The 27,967-nt window shown below is 35.3% G+C and overlaps 1 protein-coding gene across 4 annotated transcripts in view; it reads right to left on the reverse strand.

Annotated features, from left to right (window-relative positions):
• DPH6 (diphthamine biosynthesis 6) overlaps positions 1 to 27,967 on the reverse strand; it is a 200,524-nt gene that overhangs the window by 106,029 nt on the left and 66,528 nt on the right. For all 4 annotated transcript variants that reach the window (XM_033063508.2, XM_033063511.1, XM_033063509.2 and 1 more), the window contains 6 exons: positions 27,261 to 27,355; positions 21,484 to 21,571; positions 13,490 to 13,640; positions 12,476 to 12,607; positions 8,613 to 8,742; positions 4,175 to 4,349 (listed from right to left, as the gene is read on the reverse strand). In XM_033063508.2, coding sequence (XP_032919399.1) covers positions 4,175 to 4,349; positions 8,613 to 8,742; positions 12,476 to 12,607; positions 13,490 to 13,640; positions 21,484 to 21,571; positions 27,261 to 27,355 — 771 coding nt within the window. The remainder of the gene's footprint in view (positions 1 to 4,174; positions 4,350 to 8,612; positions 8,743 to 12,475; positions 12,608 to 13,489; positions 13,641 to 21,483; positions 21,572 to 27,260; positions 27,356 to 27,967) is intronic.

Raw genomic sequence — 27,967 nt, forward strand, 5'->3', positions numbered from 1 at the left:
AACATCACTTACTATACACTTGTGTAATAATTCAGAAATTTTAATTAATACCAACATGTCTTGGAAGAAATTAAGATTGTAGCCTCGGTTTTCTTCACAGCAAGTGGAAAAACAAATCAACCAACAAATGAAATGAAAGGAAAAAACCCCACACTTTGTCCTTCATGCTATCTGCCACCTCAGATCTCCAGTTATCTCTTCATATTTCAGCTTCATAAAAAGCAAGAAGCTTGCATCCAAAACCCCAAAAAGTAATTATAAATTTGCCTTTAAACAGACACCTTTAGCACACTAACTGCACCAGGTAGTTTACCAGGGATGACTGATCCCTTTGTCAAGATCACTATCAACAACTTCTATTTTTGCATGTCTTGAGGGCTGAACCACAACTTCTGACTGAAGTGAGGATTTACTTAAAAGAAAATAGCAGTTCCAATTCTCCCCAGTGTTTCTTTTGAGCATGTCTCATCATCAAAGTGGAACTAGCTGAGAACATCCTCCAAGAGGCAATGAAACTATTCCCTGCTTTTGTGATATTGGGTGTGATTGTATACCTCAGTGGTGGCAGAGTTTCAATTTTGTCCAATGGCAATAACTAGACACACTAATAGTCACACTGTTTATAGTCAGGTTTCTTAATCTCCAGCTAAGAAGCATATGGCATGCAAAAGAAATGAATTACAAAGATGCAGAACTCAGTTCTGTCCTGCTGTTTCCTGACTTGCATACTTACAGTCTCCACACAATTTAGAAGTCACCAAGTTGCCCTAACATTTTTTTTTTCTGTCAATGGCTAGGGAATAAACAACAATAACTTTTATACTGGTGATGAGGTTTGTTACACAGGAGCATGCATGCCAGTGGCACTGGAGTACAACTTGCTTGCCTTCATCTACAAAAAATGACAATGTCTGGGTACCTTGGAATGGCAGCCACTCCCTCCAAGGCATCAAGCACTACCCAAATTATTGTAACCCACAATCCTGCTAGGCATGGTATTGTCCAAGTTGTTGACTAAAACACTAAGAATATCATCCCAAGTATCAAACCCAAAGGAACATTATTTAGAATCAGAACTGTTGACTATCACTTTTTTCGCCCCACTCACTGGAAGGTATTCTATCCCCATATTAATAGATATGGTATAATATAAGAAACTTGTGGACTCACAAAAGGAAAAGATGGGAAGGAAGCTATTGGGTTAAGATAGTGCAAGAAAATTGAGGAAAAGATGCCTGAAGGATAGTTCAAACTGGGATCTGGCAACTGTCAAAGGGAAAGAACTGAGGTCATGAACCAAGCTAAAGGTTTCAGCAGATATAATCAAGTCATAGATGCATATAATGTTGGCATACATACAAAATACATTATGTCTTACTGTATCTTCAAACAGTTCATGTCTACTTCTTACAAAGGGAAACACTGAAGTTGTTTTTATAGAATGTTAATCCCACAAGAGAAAGAATGTTAATTCAAAAGAAGAATTTTGCTATAAGTCATTTGAAAGTCCGAATTTCATTCTGCCACTGTTGTTCAGTTTCTATCAAACTGAGGTCAGGACATTCTTGCAGTAAATTCCAAATCTTTACTTTTTGTCCTTATAGCACTGTTGGCAAGATCCTGAAAGATCCCTACTGAATTGGAATGATGCTCTGCTGAGTGATTTTTGAGCCTGAAGTGTGAATTCCATAGTTTGCATGAACTACCTACATCTTTCTGCTGCCAGCTCTGCTCTTACATGCCAGGGCACATCAATCCCAACTTGCAACATCCTGAATATTATTCTATGGTCTATTCTGAACTCAGAGAAAGCCTTGTGCAGAAATACATGCTGATTGCCCAGTGCCCACAAAACTTCATACTGGACTCAAAACACAAAAATTTAATTGTCCAATTGTTGTCGAGGAAAAGATAAACAAACTCTACATATCTACAACATAAGGGTAATAAATATTTACTGTTTTAAGATCATTCGGCACCTGTTCCTCAGTCATAAAAGACTAACAAACATTTCATCATCATAAAAATTTGTATAATTTCAAATAATTTTTGTTGACTACAAAGATTAAAACTTCACTTTTGTTTCTTCCTTATTTAGTCTGGAAAATATATTCTATTCCTAAAATATATTAAAGTGCTTATTTCTGCTGGTGATCTTAATACCTGTCCATACATAGCCTTAGGAAGTTCTAAAAACTCATTTAAGAAGATTTCAAATTTGGAAAATTCATGTTTAAGAAAATACAAAATCCATGTTTTCCATTAACAAAATTTAAAATTCAAATACTCTGTTTATGCACTGATACACTCCTCTGTGATGTTTTCTTATGAAAAGGTTTTATAAGTTATATCTTTTATATACTATTTTAGAAAGAAAAAATGTTAAAATGCTAAAAACATTTACTAAAATGTTTATTTGTTCTAATATACTTGACATGTACTGTATCAAACTCTGCAGAATGGAAATGTTACCGAAAGCCAAAAATTCTTAGCAAGGCAAAACCAGTGTTAAATGTTGATACTCAGATGAAATGTATTGTTGGAAGAAGTAAGGCAAAATCTGGCAAAGGAAAAATACATATATGGCTGCCATGTGTACTATCGATTCCTCCTACGGGTGTTTGTGGATTAGAGACAGAACACAGCTATAAAGGACAACAAGCGAGTGATCCTGTAGCAGAGGTACAGATTTTCATTACTGTTACTTTACTCCTGTGGTAATTTTTAAAAGTAAAAATACTTATTTTACACTGCAAGGGGAAATAATATTGCTAAACTAAAGTGTTCTCTTGGGGTAGAAGAAAATAAAGCAAAACAAAACACACCAGTGGGAAATTTTTCTTAATGCTTGAGTTGCTGACCAGTGTTACTACACCTGAAGAGATATGAACTTTTCCTTGGGTATGCTGACTGTCCTACACCACCAGAAGATCTGCCAGTACCTGTTTCTGGACAACTGCAACATAAAATTTTTCACTGGGTTACTGAAGCAATTTTTAGTCGACACACTTTTCTAAATTTAGTTGATGGCAGTTCCAGGATATGGAGATTAGCTGCAATGTAAGAGAAGTTTCTCCACATAACAAAGATACAAAGCTTATTATTTTAATCTTTGAAGGATTACATATGATATGATACAGCTATGATCATTAAAGTTTAAGACTGAATGGAATAAAGCTTAACAAACCAACTTCCTGCTTTCTCAAGAAAAATGGATATAGAGATGATAAAATCTCATCCTCCTGTAAGAACAAAGTTTATACTGTAGCAATCTACCAACATTTCTTCCTGAAAATAAAACAAATTCCACGTGATCTTCTAAAGCAAAATACTGAAATTTTCTGTAAAATAGTACAAAGACAAAGTACAATTGCATAGTCATTATACTAGGTTTGCTGACTCGAAAATATTTCAGGCGCTTTAAACAGATGTCGTCAAGTCTTGCTTAAATCAGTCTGCACAATGTTCGACAATGTATTTATTACAAGAGGAGAATACTGGTAAGAAAGGCATATTTTTTTTGCAACAGAAAAGGCTGAGACAGTACATGAATTGTCAGAATGGTACTAGCTGGACATAAAATACCATATTAAGAGAAACTTTTTAGTGCAAAGTTTTGGTCTACTTTTCCATGATACTTTACTGACTCCTTTTCATTCTTCTAAAGAATATGTAGTATTCTGTTCTGTTTGTTATTATTTTGAAAAATAAAACAGTTTTTCAACCTTGATTTTCTTTCAAATGGTTAAGTAGCACCCCAAGCCTCAGAAATGATTTAATTAAACAAGCATTTTAGGATTTACCTATTAAAAAGTTAGAGCTTTAACAAGGAAACAAAAACATCCTCAGCTGTTCCTAAATTCTGTCTATATTCTAGGCAGATTATAAAAAACATATATATGTCAGGTTTTTTGTCTAATTATACAACAGAAGTATGCTGTTCTTGGGATTCTCTGAAAAGAATAATTTAACTAGTTTTATTATCACAAAATGAAGAAGTGATGGGAGATAAGTGGTCTAGAAGTTTTAAAAACATAAATTCAAAACGCTTTTTCCTTCTATTACACATTTTCTTTTGCAAATAGAGAGAATGAAGAGAGAGAAAGAGACTTTACAACTGTGTTCATTTCAGCAAAGTGGCATATATTTCACGTGAAGTAACAAAAATTCCTACCTTGATGGACTGACTGTAAGGTCCTATGCTGGCAGGTGCCCAGTGGGAAATGCTCTGTACATGCATGACCAGCTTTTCATCCTGTACTACATCATCCACTGCCATGTCATACTTATGTGCAAGACAGTCAATGCAAAACAGCACTCCATCAGGTAACAGCGTTTCCACACATACTCTGAAAACACAACATAATTATTTTTTTTAACAGAACTTTGCTTGAACCAACTTACAACATTTATTGCACAACATTTATTTTCCACCTTTTTTTTTTTTTTTTTTTTTTTGTCTGGACATTATTTTAGGAAATTTTGCCAGGATCATATTCAAAAGTTAGAGCATTGCAATAACCTGCTAGCATTTACCAGTTTTATCTCCTCAAAGACACTGCTGGCTCACAGTCAACTTCTTGTCCACCAGGACTCTCAGATCCTTATTTGCATAGCTGCTTCCCAGCAGGTCAGCCCCAGGCTGTGCTGGTCCATGGGGTTATTCCTGCCCAGGGGCAGGACCCTGCACTTGCCTCTGTTGAATCTCAGACAGTTCTCTGCCCATCTCTCCAGCCTGCTGAGGTCCTTCTGCAGGGCTGCACAGCCCTCTGGGTATCAGCCACTCTCCCAGATTTGTGCCATCAGTGAACTTGCTGAGGAGGGATCTGAACCTTCATCCAAGGCATTGATGAATAAATTAAACAATACAAATATGTCACTGTTAGTGACAGTGCCCCAAGTCCAAGTAGTCCAACTAGACCCTGTGCCACTGATTATAACCCTCTGGGATCTGCTGTTCAGACAGTGCTCAATCCACCTCTCTGTCCACTCATGCAGTCCACACTTCCTGAGTTTGCCTGTGAGGATGCTGAGAGACATAGTGTCGAAGTTATCTAAAAAGCAGCATCTTATAGTTCCTTTACAACCTTCTCACAGGTTATCTGTAATACTACATTTTTCTGCTATACTTTAAGTTGCATGACAGATACAAATATATGACAGGACTCAAAATCTACTTAAGCATTCATTTATAAAATTCACTTCTGTTTCCTCCAAGGAAGACTGAGTGCCTTCATGAACAGACAGACGTGTGTTGAATGTGGCCAGTAAAAAAGCAGGGGAGTTGAGCATCTATGTGGGGAAATCAACATTTCAAAGCCTGAAAAATAATTGTATTTGCAGTCCATGCATAGAAAAGTCATTTAGCTCCCAGCAGGAATCCAACAAAAAATTACTTGTTCTCTTTACATATCATGTAACAGCCTTATAAAATTCTTCCCATCCTGTTTATTTCTTCCAAGAAAACTGTTTTTCTCCTCACCTCCCACATGTAAATATAGTAGTTTTTCCTCATTACCATCATCATAAGCATGGATGAATGGATTTTCTGCTTGGGCTGGTAAATTTTCAAGACAATTTTGCAAATTTATTGCAGATCCACACCCGAGCCAGTGCTTCCAGCATACTGCTTGTGAGAACTTCCACAACCAGGCCTCTGTACATAATGAAATGATGCAACCATGCAAACCGTTGTATAATTTTTCTTCAGGACAAAATGCAACATAGACAAATATGCAACAGTGCTGTGGAAAGGGACATGAGGACCCTGGTCTGTGGCAAGTTGAACATGAGTCAGCAGTGCCCTGGCAGCCAGGAGGGCCAACCCTGTCCTGGGGTTCATCAGGCACAGCATCACAGTCAGGCAAGGGAGAGGATTGTCCTGCTCTGCTCTGAGCTGGGGCAGCCTCACCTCCAGTGCTGGGGGTAGCTCTGGATGCCAGAGTATAACAAAGATATAAAGTGCTAGAGAGCATCCAAGGGAGGGCACAAAAGATGGTGAAGGGCCTGGAGGGGCAGCTGCATGAGCAGCAGGGAGGTCACTTGGTCTGTTCAGCCTGGAGGAGATTCAGGGGAGACCTCATCACTGTTACAGCTTCCTGTGATGGGAAGAGGAGGGGCAGACACTGATCTCTGTGGTGACAGTGACACGACTGAGGGAATGGTGAAGCTGTGTCAGGGGACGTTTAGGTTGGATATTAGGGAAAGGTTCTTCACCCAAAGGGTGGTTGGGCACTGGAACAGGTCCCTACAGAAGTCAGAGCACCAGCCTGACAGAGCTCAAGAAGTGTTTGGAAAATGCTCTCAGGCACATGGTGTGACTCTTAAAGTGTCCTTTGACAATCCTTGTGGGTCCCTTCCTACTTAGGATACTCGATGATGCTCTGAAATTTGTTTGCTCCATAAAAATAAAACTAAAAAGCCATTTTCCTGCAATTTTCTAATCTTTCTACCTTGTTATTTTACTGATGGAAGGTCATGTAGCTGGCTATGCAAATAAGGAGGCCTAAAACAAGCAAGCATAAGAAATAAAAGTTAAAATGTAAGACATTCAGTATCATAAAGAGAAGCGACAACATGTAGGAGTGGAGAATAAATTTGTGTAGTTTACAGTTGGGATTAGATCCCTCCTCTGAAGGCACACACAGCTTACCCTCCTATTTCTCTCTGATTCAATAATCCTGGCCTACAGTCAGCATCTTGAAGCCACTCTCTGCTTGTCTTGGGTCTGACACCCAGGCAGTGGAGTGGAATGTGATGATTATCTTAACAGTATCTTTGAACTATTTGTCTTGCTATACTTAAAATTCACAAGCCTCTATTACACTTCATATTCTGCAATAAGATTATAAAATACAGAAATTTTCATTAGAAAATTGCTGAACAGTTGGTTTTAAAAATATGAAGACAAGAGGTATGACTACACAGTTGACCCTGCTTTTAGTGAGAGATTGGACTAGATGACCTCCAGAGGTCCCTTGCAACCTGTATTAACCTATGATTCAAGTGGAATTTTTCAAGCTATATCAGTTCTGCATTCTCAGCATATTATCTCAGAAGCATAAGAAATTACTGTAAAAAATTACAAATTACTGTAAAAAGAATAAGCCATTCTGACAAAGGCAATAAAAATACAAACAGAAAATTAGTTTAATACATATCTTTTTTAAAAAAGAAAAATTTTATGGGCTAGGTGTTTTTTATCCAATTTCCAATGGAAACAAACCCACTACACCCAAATAACACAGGAATCACACAGCACATACCTAAACCACCAAGCAGTTTCATTGTCAGATGTAGACTTGGATGCAACATAGAAGATTTTGTATAACAGATATCGAAAAAAATATGCTTTGTGTATCTATGAATAAAAGTGTCATCATCAATGTAATTTCTTTTCATACTTGGAGTCTTACTGAATATGGAAGTGCAGCTAAGCTATCCGTCTAGTGTGATTATCTGAGGGAAACAAAAGACATTAAGAACAACCAGATGGGATTGAGCCAAAGATCCACCTAATCCACTAGTTTTCTTCAACCAGGGCCATGTGCATATAGGCAGGGTAAGAAAAGAAAAGGACTAAATATATTTTTGAAATAATTGTCAGTATGTCATGATGTGAATCCCACGCAACTGCTCAGATAATAATTTTGCTTTTGTATTTAACAACATAAATAGAACAAGGTGAGTAACATTTATCAGAAAGACCTAGAGGGTTCCAGACCTCATCACTTTTAGGAAGACTTAATATTGGTAGTAAGACTTCAGTAATGGTTTTGACAGTTTTTCCTGTGACACACTCATAGAGAAATTGTTGATAGGGCTGGATGAGTAGAGAATGAGGCGGAGTGAAAACTGGCTGAACAGCCAGGCCCACTGGGTGGGATCAGTGGCACAGAGTCTCCCAGATGAACAACCAGGAGCCTATACTGGGTCCTCTCCTGTTCAACATCTTCATTCATAATCTGCATGATGAGGCAGACTGTATCCTTGGCAAGTTGCCATCCACATGGTTATTGACAGGATGAAGAAACAGGCACACAGGAACTTGATGAAATTCAGCAAGGAGAAGCTGCAAGTTGTACACCTGGGGGAGGAGCAAACTCAAGGTCCAGTATATTCTGTGGGCCCACTGGCTAAGAAGCAGCTTTACAGAGAAGGACTGTAGGTTCCTGATGGACACCAACTTGAACATGAGCCAACAGTGTGACCTTGTGGCAAAGAGGGTTGATGATATCCTGGGTTGCATTCAGAGAAGCACTGCTAAAAGGTCAAGGGATGCAAACAGAAAAGAAAAGCAAATAATGTCCCAGCAATACAAACAGTTGTCAGTTCAATCAAGTCAAAAAGAACCAAGACTTGCAAACCATGTATTATCCTTCTGTAAGTCCATATGGGGGGGACTTTGTAAACCTTATGGAATATATTAAAGGAGGAATTTCTAACCCTAGTGTTTTTGACATGAGCAGCTGTGATGTTAATACTCCAAAAGGCAGCAGAAGTCTTCTTCTGTGAGACACAAACATTTGGTAAAATGCTTCACAAATATGGCAACAATAATTCAGTCTATTACAGTGCATCATAAATATACTATAGCAGTAGTATAATCCTACCTTGCTGGTGGACACAAATCAAATTCTGTCACATAAACTGAGTTTATAACACTGAAATCTTTCATGCTCTTCATATATAGATGAACCAAAATAATATCCTTCAGTTTCAATCCCTCTGAAGTCAAATTAGCTGAAGGATAAAAAAATAGCTGTTAAAGACAATCTTTTAAGTGTGTGTAGAAAGACAGCATGGGCATCATGATTTTGTTCAGCAAAACCAACTGTTAATAACCTAACTGTTGTCTAAACATGACTGAAGATTTTGTAATACACTACTCTTACCCATTTAATATTTCTTTCTTTCATTATACTCTTTCTCATATTAGCTTTCCAAATATAGAGAAGCAGACTACAAAATAAATTTTATCCACTCTGAGCAGTGGTGAATTCCTGCCCCATGAAAACACATCATACATTCATGCGTGCAGATATGGTACAGCTCAAATAACTTGTATCCATAAGTTGTCTTGGGGGGTCTTGGGGTGGGGTGCTCATTCTGTGACAGCTAGTAATCGACAAAAGATTTTGAATCACAAAAATACAGAACTAGAAGGGACAATAGTCATCTTCAAGGAAAAGATCAAATACTTATATGCCATTCCAGAGGGATGCTTGTCTAAGCTGTTTTTAAAAACTCTCACTGCAATAATAATCTCTGCATAAACAAAGAATTATAAATGGCAAGACAGACAATAGGAAACAGAAGTGGCCACTGGAGAAATGAAGGAAGGATGAGAGCAGAGGAAAGCTCAAGCAGACAGCTAAAGACGACATACCGAGAAGTCAAGATCATCTGAATGTCTATGAACAGAATATTCCAGTCATAGTGCTCAGAGAGAATGTGTTACTCTTAGGCAGTCAACCACATAACTAGATATGTGATCAGCTCTGCAGTGTCTCCTTTGTAGCTCAAGAGCAACAAAAAGTAAATGAGGACAAAATCTTCTCTGAATGTAGAGCATATATAATAAGAGAGTACTCTGTGACCTAATTTAAATAAGCCATGTAAAGTTCTTCTCAGTGTTATTTTGGGGATCTTGCCCTTTAATGTTACAGTGTGCACGTGTATATATACTTATATATTTGTTTTTCGATTGAGAAGTACAAGGGTATAAAGACAATCTCTGAAGGTTGTTGCCTTAGTGAGAAACACAGTTTTTGTGTAAAAATTTTCAGTGCTTTTAAAGACAGTTCAGAATTTTGCACGCTTTCACAAAGGTTAGTTTGTTCACACCAATACTGAATTTTGTTCTAAATGTCTCAGCTTTACTTAGCCATACTGCCAATAGTAATGGCAATCTGAAAAGGGGAATTCTCATTTACAGAAAAGTGTGCACAACTGATAAAAGAGTTTATATAGCACTTGACACAGATCTCCTATGAAATCAAAATACATGTTCAGAAACATTAGCTGATAAATTAGCATACAACGACAATTCTGTATGGAAATAGAAATGTATTTGAATGCTACCTGATAGCAATCACTAGATCAATACCAGTTGTTATATCATCAGTTAAGGAGGAAAAGAGGACAATTCCAAACTTTCCAGCCAGCACTTTGTCAAGAAGAAAGGTCTGCAGTTAAAAGTTCTGCAGCATTATATGGAATATGGGAGGGGGAAAAAAGCCCTCAATCAACTGATACATATCTCTGCATACACAAATATCCCCACTCTAAATTTAAAATACATGAGCCAACAAACTAACTCTGATTTGTGGACACAGAGTAAACTGAAGGCAGTGATTCGGGTAAATTAATAATTTCTACCTTTATTTTTAAAAAATCCCCTAAGTATGAGAGGAATGGTGGGAAATAACTTTTCCCCAGCTCATAATGAAAATAAAATTGAGTCCCAAAACACTTTCTCTAGTAGGAAGGTTTTCATGATGAACTGGTTAGCAAGTTCTTGGGCCCTTCACAATTTTGGTTTTTCAAGCACACAACTGTTACATTGCTTGTGTCCTGGATATACATGGAAACCTTACAGACTTTCTGTTGAATTTCTAGCCATTTATGGTTTCTAATAATTTACAGAGTATGATCAGGTGAGACCCACCCTTACCTAAGCAGAACTGCTCCAAAAGGTTACACTGACCAATGTACAGCTTTTTGATTATTTTTTCTTGATTTGTTGTTGTTTTTTGTTTTGTTGGGTTTTTTTGTTTGCTTTTTATTAAGGGGTAATCCAGAATCCTTAGCTGAGAGCTACAAAATTCTACTTCCTGCAGACAGTATCCAGACTGTCTACAGGAAGTAGAATTTAAGAACTTTAGTCTGTTTTAATGTAATAAAAATCCACATTTTCCTTCAAGCTCATGAAACTTTGCCATGGGACAACTACACCAGAGCTGCTTTATATTATATAACGCAAAGCAATCTTTTTCATCTTCCAATTATAGCTAAAAAAAAGTTTAGTATGAGAGTTTAAGAAAACAAATGTATAATCAGCAACACACTGCATTCTCTCCCATTTTTGGCTTCATAGAATTCCATCCATTCTACAGAAGGTTTCATTGCATCTAGTAATAAATTTCCATTTCCAAATCCTTTTACTTTAGAAATGGTTAAATCAGTTAACCCAGCAGAGTTTAAAAGTATTGTGCTTATTCCATTCTCACCACAGTGAAGCTGAACTGCTATACAGATTCAAAATATGTGTTCAGAAAAAGACTTGTACACATTTGCAGATTAAGTTCTCAAAAAGAAATTATTTCATTTGTCATAATTCATTCAGTTTCCACACCCACTTTCAAAATGACAATAACTAAAAGAGACGTGAGAACTAAAATTTTTTGCAAAGGATCAGAAAATTACTTTTTTTCCCTCACCATCACATAGGTAACACAAGTCATCTGCTGAAAGCAATGGGCTACTGCACTACTCAGACACAACCTTTTTTGGCAAATGCTAAAACAAAATTACATAATGTTCATGCAAGTAAACATCCATTCAAATATAATGAGGAATAAAAAAGACTCCACAACCCTCTTGCTTCACTTTATAGATTACATGCAGATTTACAGTAAAATCCATTGCCTTTTTTAGTAAAAGTCTGATCATCTCCACCTTGCTGATTTCCAATCAAAAACTAACTTAATCTTCTACCAAGTAGAACTTTGTTTCTGAAAAAAAATTCCAAGGTTTCCTTATCATCCTATATTCAATCATGAATACTTAGCTGGATGTGCAAAAAAATAAGATATGATAGGACAATATCTCATGCAAATTCATAAACCAGAATATGAGTTTACCCATTTAGATATTAAAAATTATTTCCATTTTTGTGAATGAAAAGAAGTTCACTTAAACTTCAGAATGAAAAAATACAAAACAAAAACATGAACATTTTATTTAATATGTCAGAATCTTGTAAGGAACCTGGATTTCATGATTCCCAAGATAGCATTTGTGCCTTTACCTTAGGAATAAAAATGAAATTTACTGCTACTGACCTAATCCTAGATGCCAAAATGTATATCAGCTTTCTAGAAAACTTGATTTAATATTATGGAAGCTACAAATGTTTTTTAGTAAATAGACAGCATCTATAGCACACGTACATACACACTATATTTCAAGAATGCTATAAAGTGAGCAAGTACTGTGGAAATAGTGTTTTTACAGTGATATTAACACTACTCTGGCATTCCAGGGTCTTCAAAGCCTGTCAAATTATGATGTGTTAAATATTAAAGGTGGCAGTCCTGATATCAAAGGTTCCAATCAAATGCAAAATGAGATGGTAAACCAACAACCACAACATGCAAAGTTATAAAACCACATGAAAATACAGATTCTTCCTTAAGACCATACTAAAAACACAATCAATGACAGCAGATAATGTATTAACTGAATAAAGCACCTCTGAGAGAGGAAAATGCTTCCCGTGCTGCATCTTCAGCATTTTTATCCTTTGATGGAAGGAAGTGGGCAGTAATACTTGAAAACCACTGGTAACCACTCAGGGATTTTGCTGAATTTTGAAATGTCTTAGCTATGGGAAATGAAGAAAAGAACTATGATTATAACAATGAAAGGTTTCAGATTAACCAAGGGTACATTTTAAATTGTTTAAGGAAAAAGAACTTTGACAGAAAAGAAACCCACAAACTGTAAAAACATCTTCAAAAATATTTACAAACAGATATAAAAGTAAGTGTTCTGGTAGCAAAGCTCCCAAATCCTTCTCCAACACTGCCTCCACAAAATATGCATGCAAGTAGCACATTAGCTGAGAATTTCAGTACTTTTTCTCCTCCTTTCCAGTTTTGCTGATCTTTTACAATTTCTTGACCTGTTTGGTTACAGACTTGGCACAAGATGTGACACTGAAAATCTAAAATTTTCAAACGTATCTGAGTGGCATAAAAACAGATTTTCAAACTTGTATGCCAAATATTAATGAAAGTTAGGTGCTTAACCTGGTTCTGATGATCTTTGCAAATGCATAACATGTTTAGACATTCTTTTAAGCCCACCAGGCACTTACCCATATTCAAGAAATATCAAAGACCTAAATACTATTCAATATCCAAACACTGTTAGCTGTGAAACTTAGTTTTCAGGAACTTTATCCATCTATGTATTTAATGTAACAGAAATGTTATGCTATTTCCAGGAGGAGGAGAGGGAAGGAAGAGGAAGAGAAAGAAATTAAAAAAATTTGTTATGCTCCTGTAAATTAACTTGAAATGCTTCACTTCTACAGATCTATTGATTATTATCAGAAAAATGTATTCTAGTAAGATCTCTTTTTTCAGACTTATGAATATGGGTCAAGCACATTTTTTTCAGAAGTGCTTGTATAGTACTTAGCATATTCCACCTGGCATCAATCTTTTCAACTTTTTTTTCTAAAAAACTGTGCAAAACTCACTGAAATCCAAAGAGTTGTGTTTCAAAGTCTTCCAGATGACTGGAATATTTTTCTGTGGTTCACACTCTTCTGAAGAAGGGAAAATATCATCATCTGTGCAGCTTATCTCACAAGAACATCTACTGACCACAAAATTACCCAAGGATTCTTCCTGTTTGAGACAAACATTATAAAATAAGCAAGTAAACAGCATGCCAAGCAGTGAATTAGCCCATTTTACCATTCAAATACATTTTTAAGTTACAAAAAATACTACAGCTCAACTGGTACACATCGCAGAACAATTCATGAAAGAATAGCATTAAGATTTCCCATTAGATTGCAGAACTGGCAAAACATAATGTAGTCCTGTTGACATATCAAATGGAAGAAAAAAGCTAAGAAGTCTTAGTAACTGAGGACAGTAGATATGAAAAATTATGAGACCCAATCATAATGACAGAAAGAATGCTACTATGAAGAAATGGTATCCCACAATTATACACAAGACAATTATGTTTTAAAAAAAATAGTACAAAGTAAGTGAACAAAGGAACAAAAATTAGAAAAGTAATAATTTTATAATTGAAATTGTCATTACATACTTGCAATAGAGCAAATAACTAATAAGAAAGTTTTACAGCTTTTTGGAACAATGAATGAAGTCCATGTAAAAAAACCAACCAACCAAACAAACAAAAGCTGTATTATCTCACAAAGAGCATACTTTTCATCAAACGCTTTGGTATGAGTTGAGATAACAGAAAAATGCCTTTCCCAAGATCTATACATTGAAGTAATCTCTTGACAAGGAAGGAAAATCATTCCTCCCAAATGCTTTCTGAGGACCAGGAAGAGAAAACTACAAAACTACCCACTGTACCTTTTAAAGCAAAATACACAGGTAGAGTGCTTACTGACCAGTCTTCAACAATTCTGTGCTCATTACATTTTCAACATGCCACATAATTACAGCATGCATTTTTTGTGGGGCTTTTTTGTTTGCTTTTTAATTTTAGAGCAATCAGAATCCTTACTCTCTCCCATCTGATTTTCCAATCAGCACAATCTGCAGAGTACATTGACTTTTCGACCACTAGCTTGGGTAATATCACTTGTTTATCTAAAAGCAATATGAATTATGACAGAATTTACCTAGAAACCTTAATCAAACACCACTGCATGATGTAATGCCAGATTCTATCAGTTACATGTCTTCCCAAAGATCTCAAATTTCATGTAGTGTCTAAAATATGCATTTTACTGCAGGCTTCGTAAGTACTGAATTCACAAAAAATTATAATAAATCCAAATAAGGCAAGATAAAAAGTTGACAAAACATGAAACCTTTGGCAATCCTTAAATAGAGAATAGAAACTGCTGAATATTTTTCAGCTGATAAATTTCTGTTCTATACAAAATGTCATTAAAAAAGAATATTAACTTTATATAATGAAGAAATTGCATTCTATTTAATTTTACTGTATGTTTTTTCTTTCCTGTGGAAAATAATATATATTGGAACATTAACGATTTCTCTTCATTTTAATCACAAAAATAGTCAGAAAAATAAGGGCAAAAAACTACAGTATGCATCAGAAATTTGTGATAACTCTTAGGTCAATATTTGACTTCATTGAAGTGAAAAGGGATCCAGTTAAGTTAAAGGAGTGCACTTGGAAATTTTAAATAAAGGTAAATTACAAAAAGATCATTATGTATGAGAGGAAACTCCGTTCTGCTGAACTATAAAAGAGGTCATAGGTAGTTTTATAAGCATTGTAAACACTAAGTCTATTATCTAAGAGGGGTTGATGTTCTTTGATTGGACTTCATTTTATTAATTCCTCCAAGACATGAAAGTCAGGGCAATAATCTACTTTACATGAATCAGTAGTACATCAGAGGCTAAAAGAAGTCAAGATGTAACATAACAGCCCAGACAAAAACTGCAATTTAGCACAAACATGACACGCATTCCAACATTCCAAGAGACAAGCATCCAGCAGCATCTGTACCATTTCCCACTCATTGAATTACATCTTTGACTACTGCCATCAGTGGGTACATTGTGCCACTACCCAGAGGGATGCCTGATTTCTCCTAAGCCTTCAGGAATGACTTAAAAAATAAAGAAGCAGGAACTCAAGTCTGTAACTGAAAAAGATCTTAAGATGGTTTAAGGCTACAAGAACCAAGAAAATTAATTTTTTTAAAAGTTTTGGGGTTTTTTATCTACAAGATAGCACTTCATGGAGATATACAGACTGTATAGCAGCATCATGTGCCAGAAGTGCTACTACTTGCTCCTTACAAATTGTTGTTTTACTAAATAAATTACTTTCACTGAGTAATTCCTAGCATCCACCATGAAACAATCAATTTGTATTGTAGCACAGGCATTCAGGGGAGTTCTAATGTAACATATGCAGAGTTTGCAGCTCTTGGTCCTACCCTCAGTTAAGCATGCTCAGACATGGTGATGTGAATGATGCCACCACACTGCTGCTTTGGGTTTTGTTTTTACCTCACCTGGATTTTAATTTTACTATGCCATAAAAATCCATGAGAAGGAAAAAAACTGTTAAATGGAAAGGAAGAAGTTTGTCATTTTTTTTTACTCACTTTTATTAAGCTTTACATAACCACCTTTGAAGAGATCTAGAGATACAAATATCTTCTGAGGCTGCTGTTAAAGATCTGTAACTTCTCTCCATTCCCTAACCTGGAGGACCAAATTTACATGCTCTGAAAGTGAACATGAAAAGAACACCTATTTTATGCCACCAGTTAAAATGCTTTCATCTACATTTCTACACATGAATTCTGGAAGATGTGCTTCATAAAAAAAATCACTGGCTTGGTATAGTATAGAGAACTCTCCTGTAGCTTTGTAATTTGTTAATGCTACAAATATCCCAAACCAATGCCACATAGAATTTTCATATCATCTAGAGTCACTTCCCTTTTTCCTAAGTAACTCCATATTTTACAAATAATTTAGCTTCTATCTATATTTCTTCACAGGGATGAGTAAAATTATACATCTGTGTTTCCACACAGACATAAAAACCTGGTCAGTTGAAAAGTTTTTGGAAATTATTGTGAAATGTCAGAAATCTCTTATAAGATGCAAAGTCTTAAAAAAAATTAGGATGTCTGTTGATTTTAATGCCTATGATACATCACAATGACTCATTCAAGGCTCCAAAAACATAGGTAATCAATCATTTCCCACAGCAGCACAGGTGCAGGCTACAGCAGAAGTATTAGGTGTGGAACCTGGCACTTGAGGAACAACAGGCTCAATGCCAGCCTAAGCAGAGCTGCCATACTCTTTTTAGTAGCTATATTTATATCCATACAAATGTTGGTCTTCCATTCCTCTCAACAGAGGAAGTAATCTAAGAAGCTAAAACTTACAGACTGCCACAAACAGAGTGACTTTCCCTGAATAATATTCTCATCACTTTAAAAAGAAAAACTCAAGCTTCCTATAATGACATTTTAATTAAATCTTACAGAACCTATTTTATCGCATAACATTTTCATGTTACTTCACAGAAGCAATATATTTTCCCATTTGTTACACAGTTTCTCCCACACCCACTGTACATTGTGATACCAACCTAATTTTGGATCAGAGCCTGCATGCATGCATACACTTAACTATATTCACATAACTCATGTCATTGATGCAAGTGCGCTCAGAATGAAGTTAAGTAAATGCACGAGTGTTCCAAGATCCAAATTCTCCTGTTGAAAAAGCCTTGGAGCTAGGACTTTGACTGATATAGCTGAAATTCTATGCAGTGGTCTTTTATGAAAACAACAGATTGTCTTTTGAAAAAGCTTATATTCTCTGCTACAGAAACTGGTATAAAAACCTATCACAACACAATTCTAAAACTGATAACTCTCCCACTGAGAAGCAATGAGAATACAGTGGAGCAGAGAGTTCATAAGACAAAAGATTATGATAATCTCTTTATTCTTTGTGATGTACCTTGATAACAGAACTCCTTGAAATAAATATCATGAAAGAGATCACACGTATCTTGCATTATTTTGAGTACAATACACAGAATCATAGTAAAGAAAGTCCTTTACTCCAAAATATCTTCATTACGAAGAGAACTAAAATTTATCTTTCCTCAGAGAACTGGACTGAATCTGCAATCAAATAGAATAGAAAAGAAAATCCTTTCTTTATTGTCTGAGTGTATGAAATAAATCAGAGTACAAAAAAAAGTTTTGTAATGTTGTTATCAACTTTTGAAAACAAAACTGCAAGGGTTATCTATATTCTTATGATGCAGAAGGGAAACTAAAGGTTGCTAAGCAGAAGTACATATTGTTCAATGAGGATGAAATATTTAAAAAATGCTACCCATAACACCACCAACAAAACATGTTTTGAAACTTGAAATTCCTTCCTGACATCACTGACAAGTTTAATTCCACAGCTAAAGTTCTAAATGTAGATTAACTAAAATAATTAATGAGGAACTGGACAGAAATAGGCTACAATATTAAATCATATATAACCTATAGGATTATGTGCTTTTAGTACACATGGCACACAAATGCCTCCTGAAAACATTTTCTAAAATTACAAGTGTACAAGTTACAGAACTCTACAAGTGTTTTTGAAATCTTCTCCAAAATGACCTGCACAATAGATCTTCTGCCATTTAACAGAGGCAAACTGCTTGAACTTCTGACGCGTTCCAGCTACAAGATCAAGACCTTTTACAGACAGGAAAACCCAATAACAGTTTATATTAGATAATGTAATGCAATGTCTACTATATGAAAAAGCAGCAGCAGGCATGATTTCTGTATCTTTTACACGAAAATGGGCTCCTTTTTTCTGAAACTTGTAGAAAGAAAACTGTATTATTCCCTCTAATTCTGGACTATTCAGACTTCAGGGGCTGCAGTTCCCCATGTTATATTATTTAACATGTGTGTGCCCCTACTCACTGGAACTCGAAAACAAAGTATTCTTTATTAAATGCAGGGAAGAACAAATGTGACAGCATGAACAACAGCAAGTATGTGCACTACTGTCATCAGAAGTATGTTCCCATCAGCAGAAGCTCCAACAGCTTTAATTTCTGTTTCTCATCTTTACAAGGCCAACACAATAAAGAAAAAGAATATAGCAGAAAATAAAAGCAAGTTCATTCTGCTGACAAAGTAAATTTAAAAATTGTTTCACAGTTGTATTTTTTCCTAATTGAAAATATTCAGAATTTAATTTTTATAGTGTAGAAGGCCAATACACCTAATTCAAAGATTCTAGAATATGCTTTAGAATTGTCTCCCGTGGAAAAAAAAAAAATTCCATCTTTTAAGTGCACAAAGTGACTATTTTGTCAAAGTAAAATATTGATAAAGCTAGGTATCTGTATTATATTGGTGATCTTGGTTTTTACCCTGATGTAAAAGAGGGATTCCCAAATTTTGAGCATTAGTGTTTTATTACCATTCTTATTTATTCTTCATGGTTTTTGTGAAATGCTTACAAAAAATATTTATCATTTTTTTAATAGTTTTAATAATAAAATATAGTATTTATTTAATCTCTTTAGCCTTTTCTGCATCACTATGTATGAAAGAAATGTGAGTGTGTTTAAAAAAAGCTTCAATTATTATGCAAAAAACACCTTGAAGATGCACAGAAATATATTAAACCAGAACAGTGAGTACAATGCTATGTTCCCCTAGGCACAAGGGTTCATTTTGCTGCCAGAAACAATCTAAACCAAATTTCTAGGCAGGCTTTGTAGTCAAACATGAAGAGATTTAGCTATAGAAATTGCATTATAGAAGAGGAAAGACAGCACAGACCAAGGTGCACTAGTTATAATTGCAAAATGATTTTAAAGTAAATTCAAGGAATGTAAAATTAACACCTGTGGCAAATAAAAAAGACAAAATTAATATAAAATAAAGTTAAAAATAAGTTTATCTCACAGCAGAAATGATAACAAAACTGATGCCATAATACTTACAATTACACTTCACTGTGGAGTCTATTAATATTTTCTACAAAGTGCTTACAAAAGTGGCTACTTTTATACATTGTTCATAATGGTGTATTATTTTTCCCAATTTTCAGTAATCCCTTGAAAGCCTCAAACTAAAATTAGTTCTCCTTCTGAAGTAGTTTTTTTCCTGCAGTACTTTGTTATTATGGGATTGACTGTTAAGTGCTGAATACTAACTGATACTTAAATTTTTCCACAGGCTTATAAGCACAAGTACAATAATACAGGCATATCAATCTTGAAGGTATGCCTTTATTATCATGCAGTTAAATGATGCTAATAGTTATGGTCTGAAAGGCGGACTTGCTCTCCATATTCATAACTTCTCAAAAGACTTAGATTATTTTATCATGACATAAAATAATCTATAGCCAAAAGATATTAATGCTTTTCCTTATGAGAAAATCATTCAAAAAATTAGACTCTTTTCCTTTTAAATATACATTAGTTTATATACCAAAACTCAGAGCAAGCTGCTGCAAACCATACCCCTTGCAAAGTGTGACAGGTTGTCTACAATGGATTGGAAACACAATTTACTACAACACTGCCTGAAACTGTGAGGCTTTAACCAAATCTAAAACATCTACATAAGAAGGGGAAAAGAGCTGTTGAACAGATAAAAATAAAATCTTGATTCTTATATCAAATGTTATGCATTTTAATATGATTTTTCTCCTGATTTATGTAAGGCTTTGTGGTTTTCATTTTCCCTAGCCTGTCACATTGTAGTGATGCATGGTACATTTTAGCATCAAGTTTGCCATGAGCAATAAAGTCAGTGCCCCCAAAGAAATATCAATATATTATTAGTCTTCCCCACCATGCCACATTCCCAAATTTTCCTTTATTCAGACTATTTGGTTTTGCTTCACATAGTTGATATCTTTTTCACAGTCTCCCACACAAACATTTAATTTTTGAAAGAAATCCAAAACTAGAAATTGACAGGATGAAATACAATTTACTTTCCAAGGTGAAGTCATGTAAGAGAAGGCCATCATGGAAAAGAAACACTGAGGTATTTTATGTTTGGAACAATAAAATAAAATTAAAAAAAAAAAAAGGAGAGGGAAGAGGGGAAGGCATGATCTATTGAAAGACATGCAGGAAATGCTGGTTAAGAGACATGAAATTTGAAATACCAATAGAATAACGTTATGTAACAATTTCTGCACTTCTATCATCAAAGTGCAGAAAGACATACGAAGAGCTATACAAAGACAACTGCAACAACAGAAGAAATACTAACACTTGTAGAAGCTCAGGAAGAAAAAATAATTTCTAACTGTAAAATAATAAAATAAAAAACAGAAAAGTGATGACAAATACAAAGAAAAATATTGTCTGTTTTGACCTTAGTTCTGCTCATGTGAAAGTCTAAAACATTTAAACCACCAGAGTTCCTATTCCTGTTCTGCTCTCTCTACAGAATCGTAAGTTAATAGAATTAATTCCAATGAACTAATAAGGATTCCTTTAAAATTTCTGTCCAAGATAATCTCTACATGATTAAAAGTCATTCAATAGGTTTAGTTTTCATATGGAAAAAATCCTAAACCTAGAACATTCAAAACTCAAGCACTTAAAGGTTAGCAAGTTTTTAAATCATCCACTTTACAAGAGAAACCTCCCAACAAATTAATACTGCTCATATGGTTTCCTAATACAGTTGTGTTCTACAGTGCAGTTACCCAGTGAACCACACTGACTGAGCACCTTGAGGTTTCAAGATGAAAAATGCCACACAAATATACTCCTCCATCCACTCACTTGACACAAGTGTGTTTGGTCTTTTTCCTAAGAGCAAATTCTGAAATTCAGCTGAGTATGTACATTGTTATTTGAATGTAGCCCCTACATGAAAATATGATGGTTCACTCCAAATTGTGACAAAAAAACACAACTAGAAAGCACACGTACAGTTTTAAAGGAAAACAAAATTTGCAGCCTACTTGCCTTATTTTCCAGATGTAGTTTTAAAAAATGAAGGTAGGCCACAGGTGCAAATGCATCAGCCGAATGCATGACCACCTTTGCTGAATCTCTGAAATACAAAATTTTTATAATCAAAGAGTATAGTACAAAATTTTATATAAAGACAACACTTAGTCACTGTATAACACAAAATCTCAGGTAAGTCTTTGAAAATCTATTAATTTCGTATCAGTGTTTTCATATAAATTAAGAAAAAGTTTGTTATATAAAATCATATTGTTGAACAATACAGTACCTTCAAGAATTTTCAATTTTCAAAAGGAATAAACTATACTTCCTGAGTGAGTTGGCACAGGAGATGCAGCAACAACCACCACAACCATTCACAGATGAAACGTAAAGAGTAAGCTTATTTTCATTACCTCATCACCTGGGACCCCTGAAGCAGTGTTCAGGCAAGGGCACAAAAGAAGGGACACAGGCACTGCAGAGACTTGCTCCATGCCAGAGCATCACCAAACCTGTAGGTCTTGCCTGTATCTCAGGGATTTGCACAGGTGCAATATCCCACTGTGCTTTGATCTTTCCCACTGCCAGGCAGGAATCTCAAGCGTGTTCCATAGGGCCCCATAGTCTATCACAGGCCTATGTTATCCAAACACAGATGCTCTACTCATCCAACACGAGGCCAGAAAAAATTACTATCATACATGTGTTTTTGACACCCCAGCTGTAAGTCACTTGAGTGTATTTACAACCCTCCTTGACAATTTTCTACTATTTCCCCACCAATATTAATTCCAGTATTACCCAATATTCCAATATTACACCAATATTACTTCCAATATTACCAATATTAGATCAATATAAGAGAATTAGTTAGTTGTAGTCTACAAAAGTATAAACTACACTGTGTTTTAGATCCCAGAGACTATTAAATAAAGCAATCTTTAAATTTCATCAACAGGAGATTTTTCAAAATCCACTGTTTTGATTAATGCTGCAGGGATGAGTTTTTTAAGTATTAACAACATACAGTACTGCACACTGAAAATTTGACTGATCAGCCATCTTGCATGTGATAGTGAAGACTACTAGACATAACTTTTTAATGCCAAATGTGCTGGTAACAATGTTAAACTTCCTGTGTGCTGATTCAAATTAGTTAATTTTAGTTTTCATTTTTACAGACACAATCTGTCACACTTTGATTCACAAGAGGCAGTATCTGTTATATCCATCTGCATGGTTTTACTACTTAAGAAAAAGGTAGCTCTAAGAAACAAACATCAGAAGGTGAGAAACTCAAGGAAAACATATGAGAAATTCAGATGCAGTACAAGAAAATCTGAAAATTGTTGAAAGTAAGGCTAAGGACACACATACTTTTCCAGAAACTATGGTGCCCTTGGTACCTTCACAGTGTTCAAACAGATGATATAGATAGATTTCTAATAATACCCCATACAATCAACGCAAACTCAAAGCAGCTTTGGCCAGATCTCAGTTCCTCAAAAAAGTATAAAATTAACAGAAATATTTGTTCTATAAAATATGTTTTGGGATTTAAAAATAACAAAACGTCACACAATAATGATATATACCTTTAACATAAGAAGATCCACTTTAAGCAAATGTTTAAAGTATTTTGATAAAGAGAAACCTGTTTCATTCCTGAGAGCAACTATCAAGATTCTTTATGATTAAAAGATTGTTTATATTTAAGATATAAGATACTTTATACATAGCTCCTTAAGATTAAAATAAATATTTTCAAATGTCAATGATGTCTTCTAATTCTAACAGAAATAGGAAGAAAAAAATAGATGGAAAGCAGCATAGTTCCGTTTACATCCAATTAGTCTCCAATTAAAAAAACTTAGGAAGTCCTGAACTTGACATGTCATACCCAGCTTGGGAAATAATTTAAAAAACCCAACGAATTCAAAACACAGGAAAAACAGACATTTAAAATGAAAAAAATACTGATTAGAGAGAGCCGAATAAATTATATTAGGCCATTTCACACTAAAAGACTGAATTTTGAGTAGGAGCTTGACTATCTAAGATGATTCATGTTTGATTGCAATGGAAACACAGGAATTTTGTTATGCAAATTTTCCTAACACTAAAAAAAATGAATAGTTGAAAAACTGTCTCAGCTATTTGTTTTAAAATCAAAATAATCTGATTTCTCAAGACTTCTTGAAGACCAAGAAAGCATTAAATCATTTTAAAACACTCTGTAGCACTTTCTCAGGACACATATATGAAGTTAGAACAACACTGAGAGTACAATCAGTGCTTCTCAGAACATGACTATTTTTCCATGTTTACAGAAATTATAATTTTATAATTTTGCTTTTAACTCCAAACCTAAAATTACAAGCCTAAACAGAGAGCTAAGAGTAAGGCATACAAAAGAAAACGGCATTTCCCAAATATTTCAAATGTGACAATTTGTTATCCAAAAGATCAAACTATTCCATGTCCCGTAAACAAACGGGCCTTTACTACAATAGTAGATATGAAAAGCATAAGAATGACAGGAAATGCTTGGTACATTTCAAACATGAGAGTAAGAAAGTTGATAACTGGATTACAATAGAGTACTTGGGAAAACCAGATCAACCTCAATTTGACTCTTGTTTAATATTTTGGTTGTAAGATTTTGCTTTCACTACTAGATATTGTTTATTTTCAAATATATGTTTCACTCAATCTGTCATGCTTCCTTTGTGAGGCACATTTTTTAATGAAGACAGAGAAAAATGGCAAGAATTCAACTTAACATTCAGAAGCAAAATTCGTCATACAGTCATATTAAAGAGACTCACATTTCTCCACAGTAAGTAACATTCAAGGTTGTATTTTATTTTTTTCTGAGCCAGCATATTTCTTTATTTTGCAAAGATATACTGTAGAAAAATATTTTGCCAAGTTTAGGAGCGCAAATAATTGACCAATGAAAACACTACCTGCAAGTAATGTTATAAATGAAAAGTGTACTAGATGTTCTCCTGTTGTTTTAGGTTTATGTGGCAAGGTTGTGGTGGCAGGGCTTAGTGTTCAGAGGTGGTCTCTATGACATGAGACCAAGGGATGCTCAGCTCATCAGTAACATTGGTGGTCTCAGTGACAATACGTTTTAAAACTATGCTGCAACAGGAGTGAGAAAAACATGGTAGAGACAGCCTTGCAGACACCAAGGTCAGTGAAGAACGAGTGAGAGGAGATGTTTCAAATGCCAGAACAGATTCTACGTGGCCTGTGGAAAGACCGTGGTGAAGCAGGTTGCTCCCCTGCAGGCCAGGAAAGACCACATCAGAGCAGATGTGACACTGCAGTCTGTGCAGAAACCCACACAGAAGCAGGTTTTCTGACAAGTCTAAGTCCCATGGAAGACCCATGAGGAGCAGTCTGTTCCTGAGGGACCATACCCCACAGAAAGCACATGCACGGGAGCAGTTCTTGAAGAACTTGCCTGATGGGAAGGACACACCTTGTAGCAGTGCATGATGGAGCCATAGAAAACACCTGTGCTGGAGCAGGGGAGAAGTATGAAGAGAAGGGGGCAGCAAAGACAGTGCTATGAACTGACCAGTTTCACTCTCCACCTTATTGTACTGCTCACTGGGGAGGACGTAGAAAAGTCAGAAATGAGGAGGTTAAGTTAAGGCTGGGAAGAACAAGGTGAGGGGAGAAGGTGTACTTACTTCCCACTATTCTACTTTTTTTAAAAAAATTAAATTTGGCAATAAATTAAATTAATTTTCCCCAAATTCAATGTGATTTTCCCTGACAGTAACTGGTAAGCCACCACATTGCTCTTTTCATGATCTACAGATCTTATTTTCTCTCCCTGTCTTTCTAAAGAGGGAGAGTGAGAGCAGTTTAGTGGGAACCTGGCAGCTAGCCAAGGTTAATCCATCACACCTGTTTTGTAAACAAAAGTATTCTTCAATGTCTTCCTCAGAAACTTTTAACTCAGGAGATGTTTTGGAGTTCAGGAATTTAGGAATCTTGAAAATCCTCTCAGGTTTTCACCTCTAAGTTGTAATGTTTATAACTTCATTTAAGCTTTAAAAATTGTATCAGGATGTAGTCCTGCTTTAGCAATGGTACTCCCAAATTCTCCCACTGAGACTCTCCAAAACCATACACTTCTCTCTTTCACTGCCACCTGCCACTGTTTTCCCCTCCTCATGTGATGGGATGGAGTTGAGAAAAAGAGACACAAAAGGCCAAAATCATGGGTTCGGATAAGAACAAGTTAGTGGTAGCAACAGTGAGGTAAGAAAATGAACAATAACAGCACAATATTAATAAGAAAAGAATACAAGGCTGAGTGATTCACATTCAAAAATTCTCATTGAGAGCCCTGCCACAATGAACAATACAGATGGCTCCCCCTCTGCCACATTTTAGAGAGAGAGAGAAAGTGAGCCAGAGTCCCTGAGTCACCTTCTCCCAACCCTGCCAGTAACATACATGATCCCTCAAAGAGCATGTCTTTATGACATGAATAATGTATGAGATAAGCAGGGCTAATTAAGCCAAAGACACACAACACCAGTGTAGCTATTCAGTTTCCATTACAGAAATGTATATTTAAAACTAGCTGAATAACAGTTTAAAGGTCCATTGTACCACATATTTATTATTAAATACCCACCAATTTAAATATTTGTCTTTCATGAATTTTTTGTGTTTTTATTTTTACCTTTCATTATCTGGAATATTACCAAGAGAAATAAAGACAACTCAGCCACATCACCTCTGCTTCAGCTTTTTCTAGTCACTTGAATTGTCTTTACATCACTGATAGCCAGATAAACATTTAGAATATATTATAATATATTCCTATTTAAACTGCTCTTTGGTTGATCCCAAATCAAGGGTATAATCAACCAGTATTTCAGTGGGCATCTGCCAGATTAGCTGCCAGTGCTGTAACCACTTTGTTGATCTTTTCCTCCCAAATGCCATGAAATGAAATTGAGCTAACAGTTGTTGGTTCTCTATTCCTTACACAGACAGATCCCAGTCTTACAGAAAAGTGAAACACATGGACCTGCACCATGAAAGCCTTCATTGTGTCTATGTGTTCCATAATCTGGACCTGCACTAAAACGACTGAGAATCAATCACCAATACATGATTACTGGTCAATTTACTTGCTTCAGAAAAAGAGCAGCAGTCAAAATATTTTACTTGAAGCAAGAAGGCCTAGCTACTTAACAGGCTAATAAGAAACAAGACACAAATATTTTCCACAGAATTTAGCAATCAATGTCAAAGGAATAAACTACTCCGTGTAATTGAGATGGATTCATACAAAGTTTGTACTTAAAATATCCTTTAGTAATTGAAGAAAAGTGTTTATTATTATCATTCTAAGCCACTAAACTTACACACACACATACATAGTTAATGGAACCGCAGGCTACTGATGTGGTACTTTATCAAATTTAGCTGTAATGAAAGATAAATATTACAGGCAATTCTCACTTCATGAAAGGATAAAAGTGTCAGTGTATAGGTACCAGTTTTACTGCAGGTCATAATCAGCAAGTAAACGAAAGTGCAAATGTCTAAAAAGTTTATAGCCCTCTATGAACGCCTCATCGTGTCAGGTATTGATTTAGATTTCCAGAGGACTTTGCCAGTATTAAACAACGTGTCTGTGAACTTAAAGAACATGTTCTACCTCTGCAAATGCCTCTAGTTGTCTCAAACTAAATTTTAAGATGCTCCCATTGTTTTAATATAAGGAAATAGAAGAAAATGTTCCTTACACAACTATTTTCTTCTTAAACAGAGGGCAGTCCAGAGTGAATGTTTCATATTCTCCTCCTTCTCCACAAGCATGGACTCCGTATTTCTCAGAGAGCTATCACAAAATTGAAAGTAAGTAAGTATTACACTAAAGAAGTTTATGAAACATATTTTGCTGAAAATGTCAAAAACAGTACATATTGGTCGCTGGCTGGGGTTAAACTGGCATGTAGTTTCTAAAATTACATGGATGTAATGTACACATTACAAAGCTGCAAAAACCCAAACATCATACAGTCAGGCCTTGATTTCTTTGTATGCCAATTACAGCGATTAAAAACTACCAATGTGTTATATTTTAAGTAAAACTGGCACTGTAATATTTAGATTTACAAATTGATTTCTAGTTCGTCTTTCTCAGTGGCCATGAAAAAGGTTGTTCAGACTCCCATACTTGTCTTTCTTTAGCCTATCTATTTCACCTGTAGGAAAAAAATTTACTGTGAGTCAACACAAGAAATAGCACTTCACATAGAAGTATAAAATGAACACATTTTTTGACAACAGATTCAGAAACTGCATTCTACTTTTTGATAAATACTCTTTCAAAAAAATCTAATAAAGAAAAATATTCTAAAGTCAAAAGCAAAAAGCAAAAGAAAGATCTAAAGAAAACACGTTTCTTTTATAAATTGGACTTAACATCCTTTCTAAATGAGGAAATATT

This window comes from Catharus ustulatus, chromosome 6, assembly GCF_009819885.2.
Source record: "Catharus ustulatus isolate bCatUst1 chromosome 6, bCatUst1.pri.v2, whole genome shotgun sequence".
Lineage (NCBI taxonomy): Eukaryota > Metazoa > Chordata > Aves > Passeriformes > Turdidae > Catharus > Catharus ustulatus.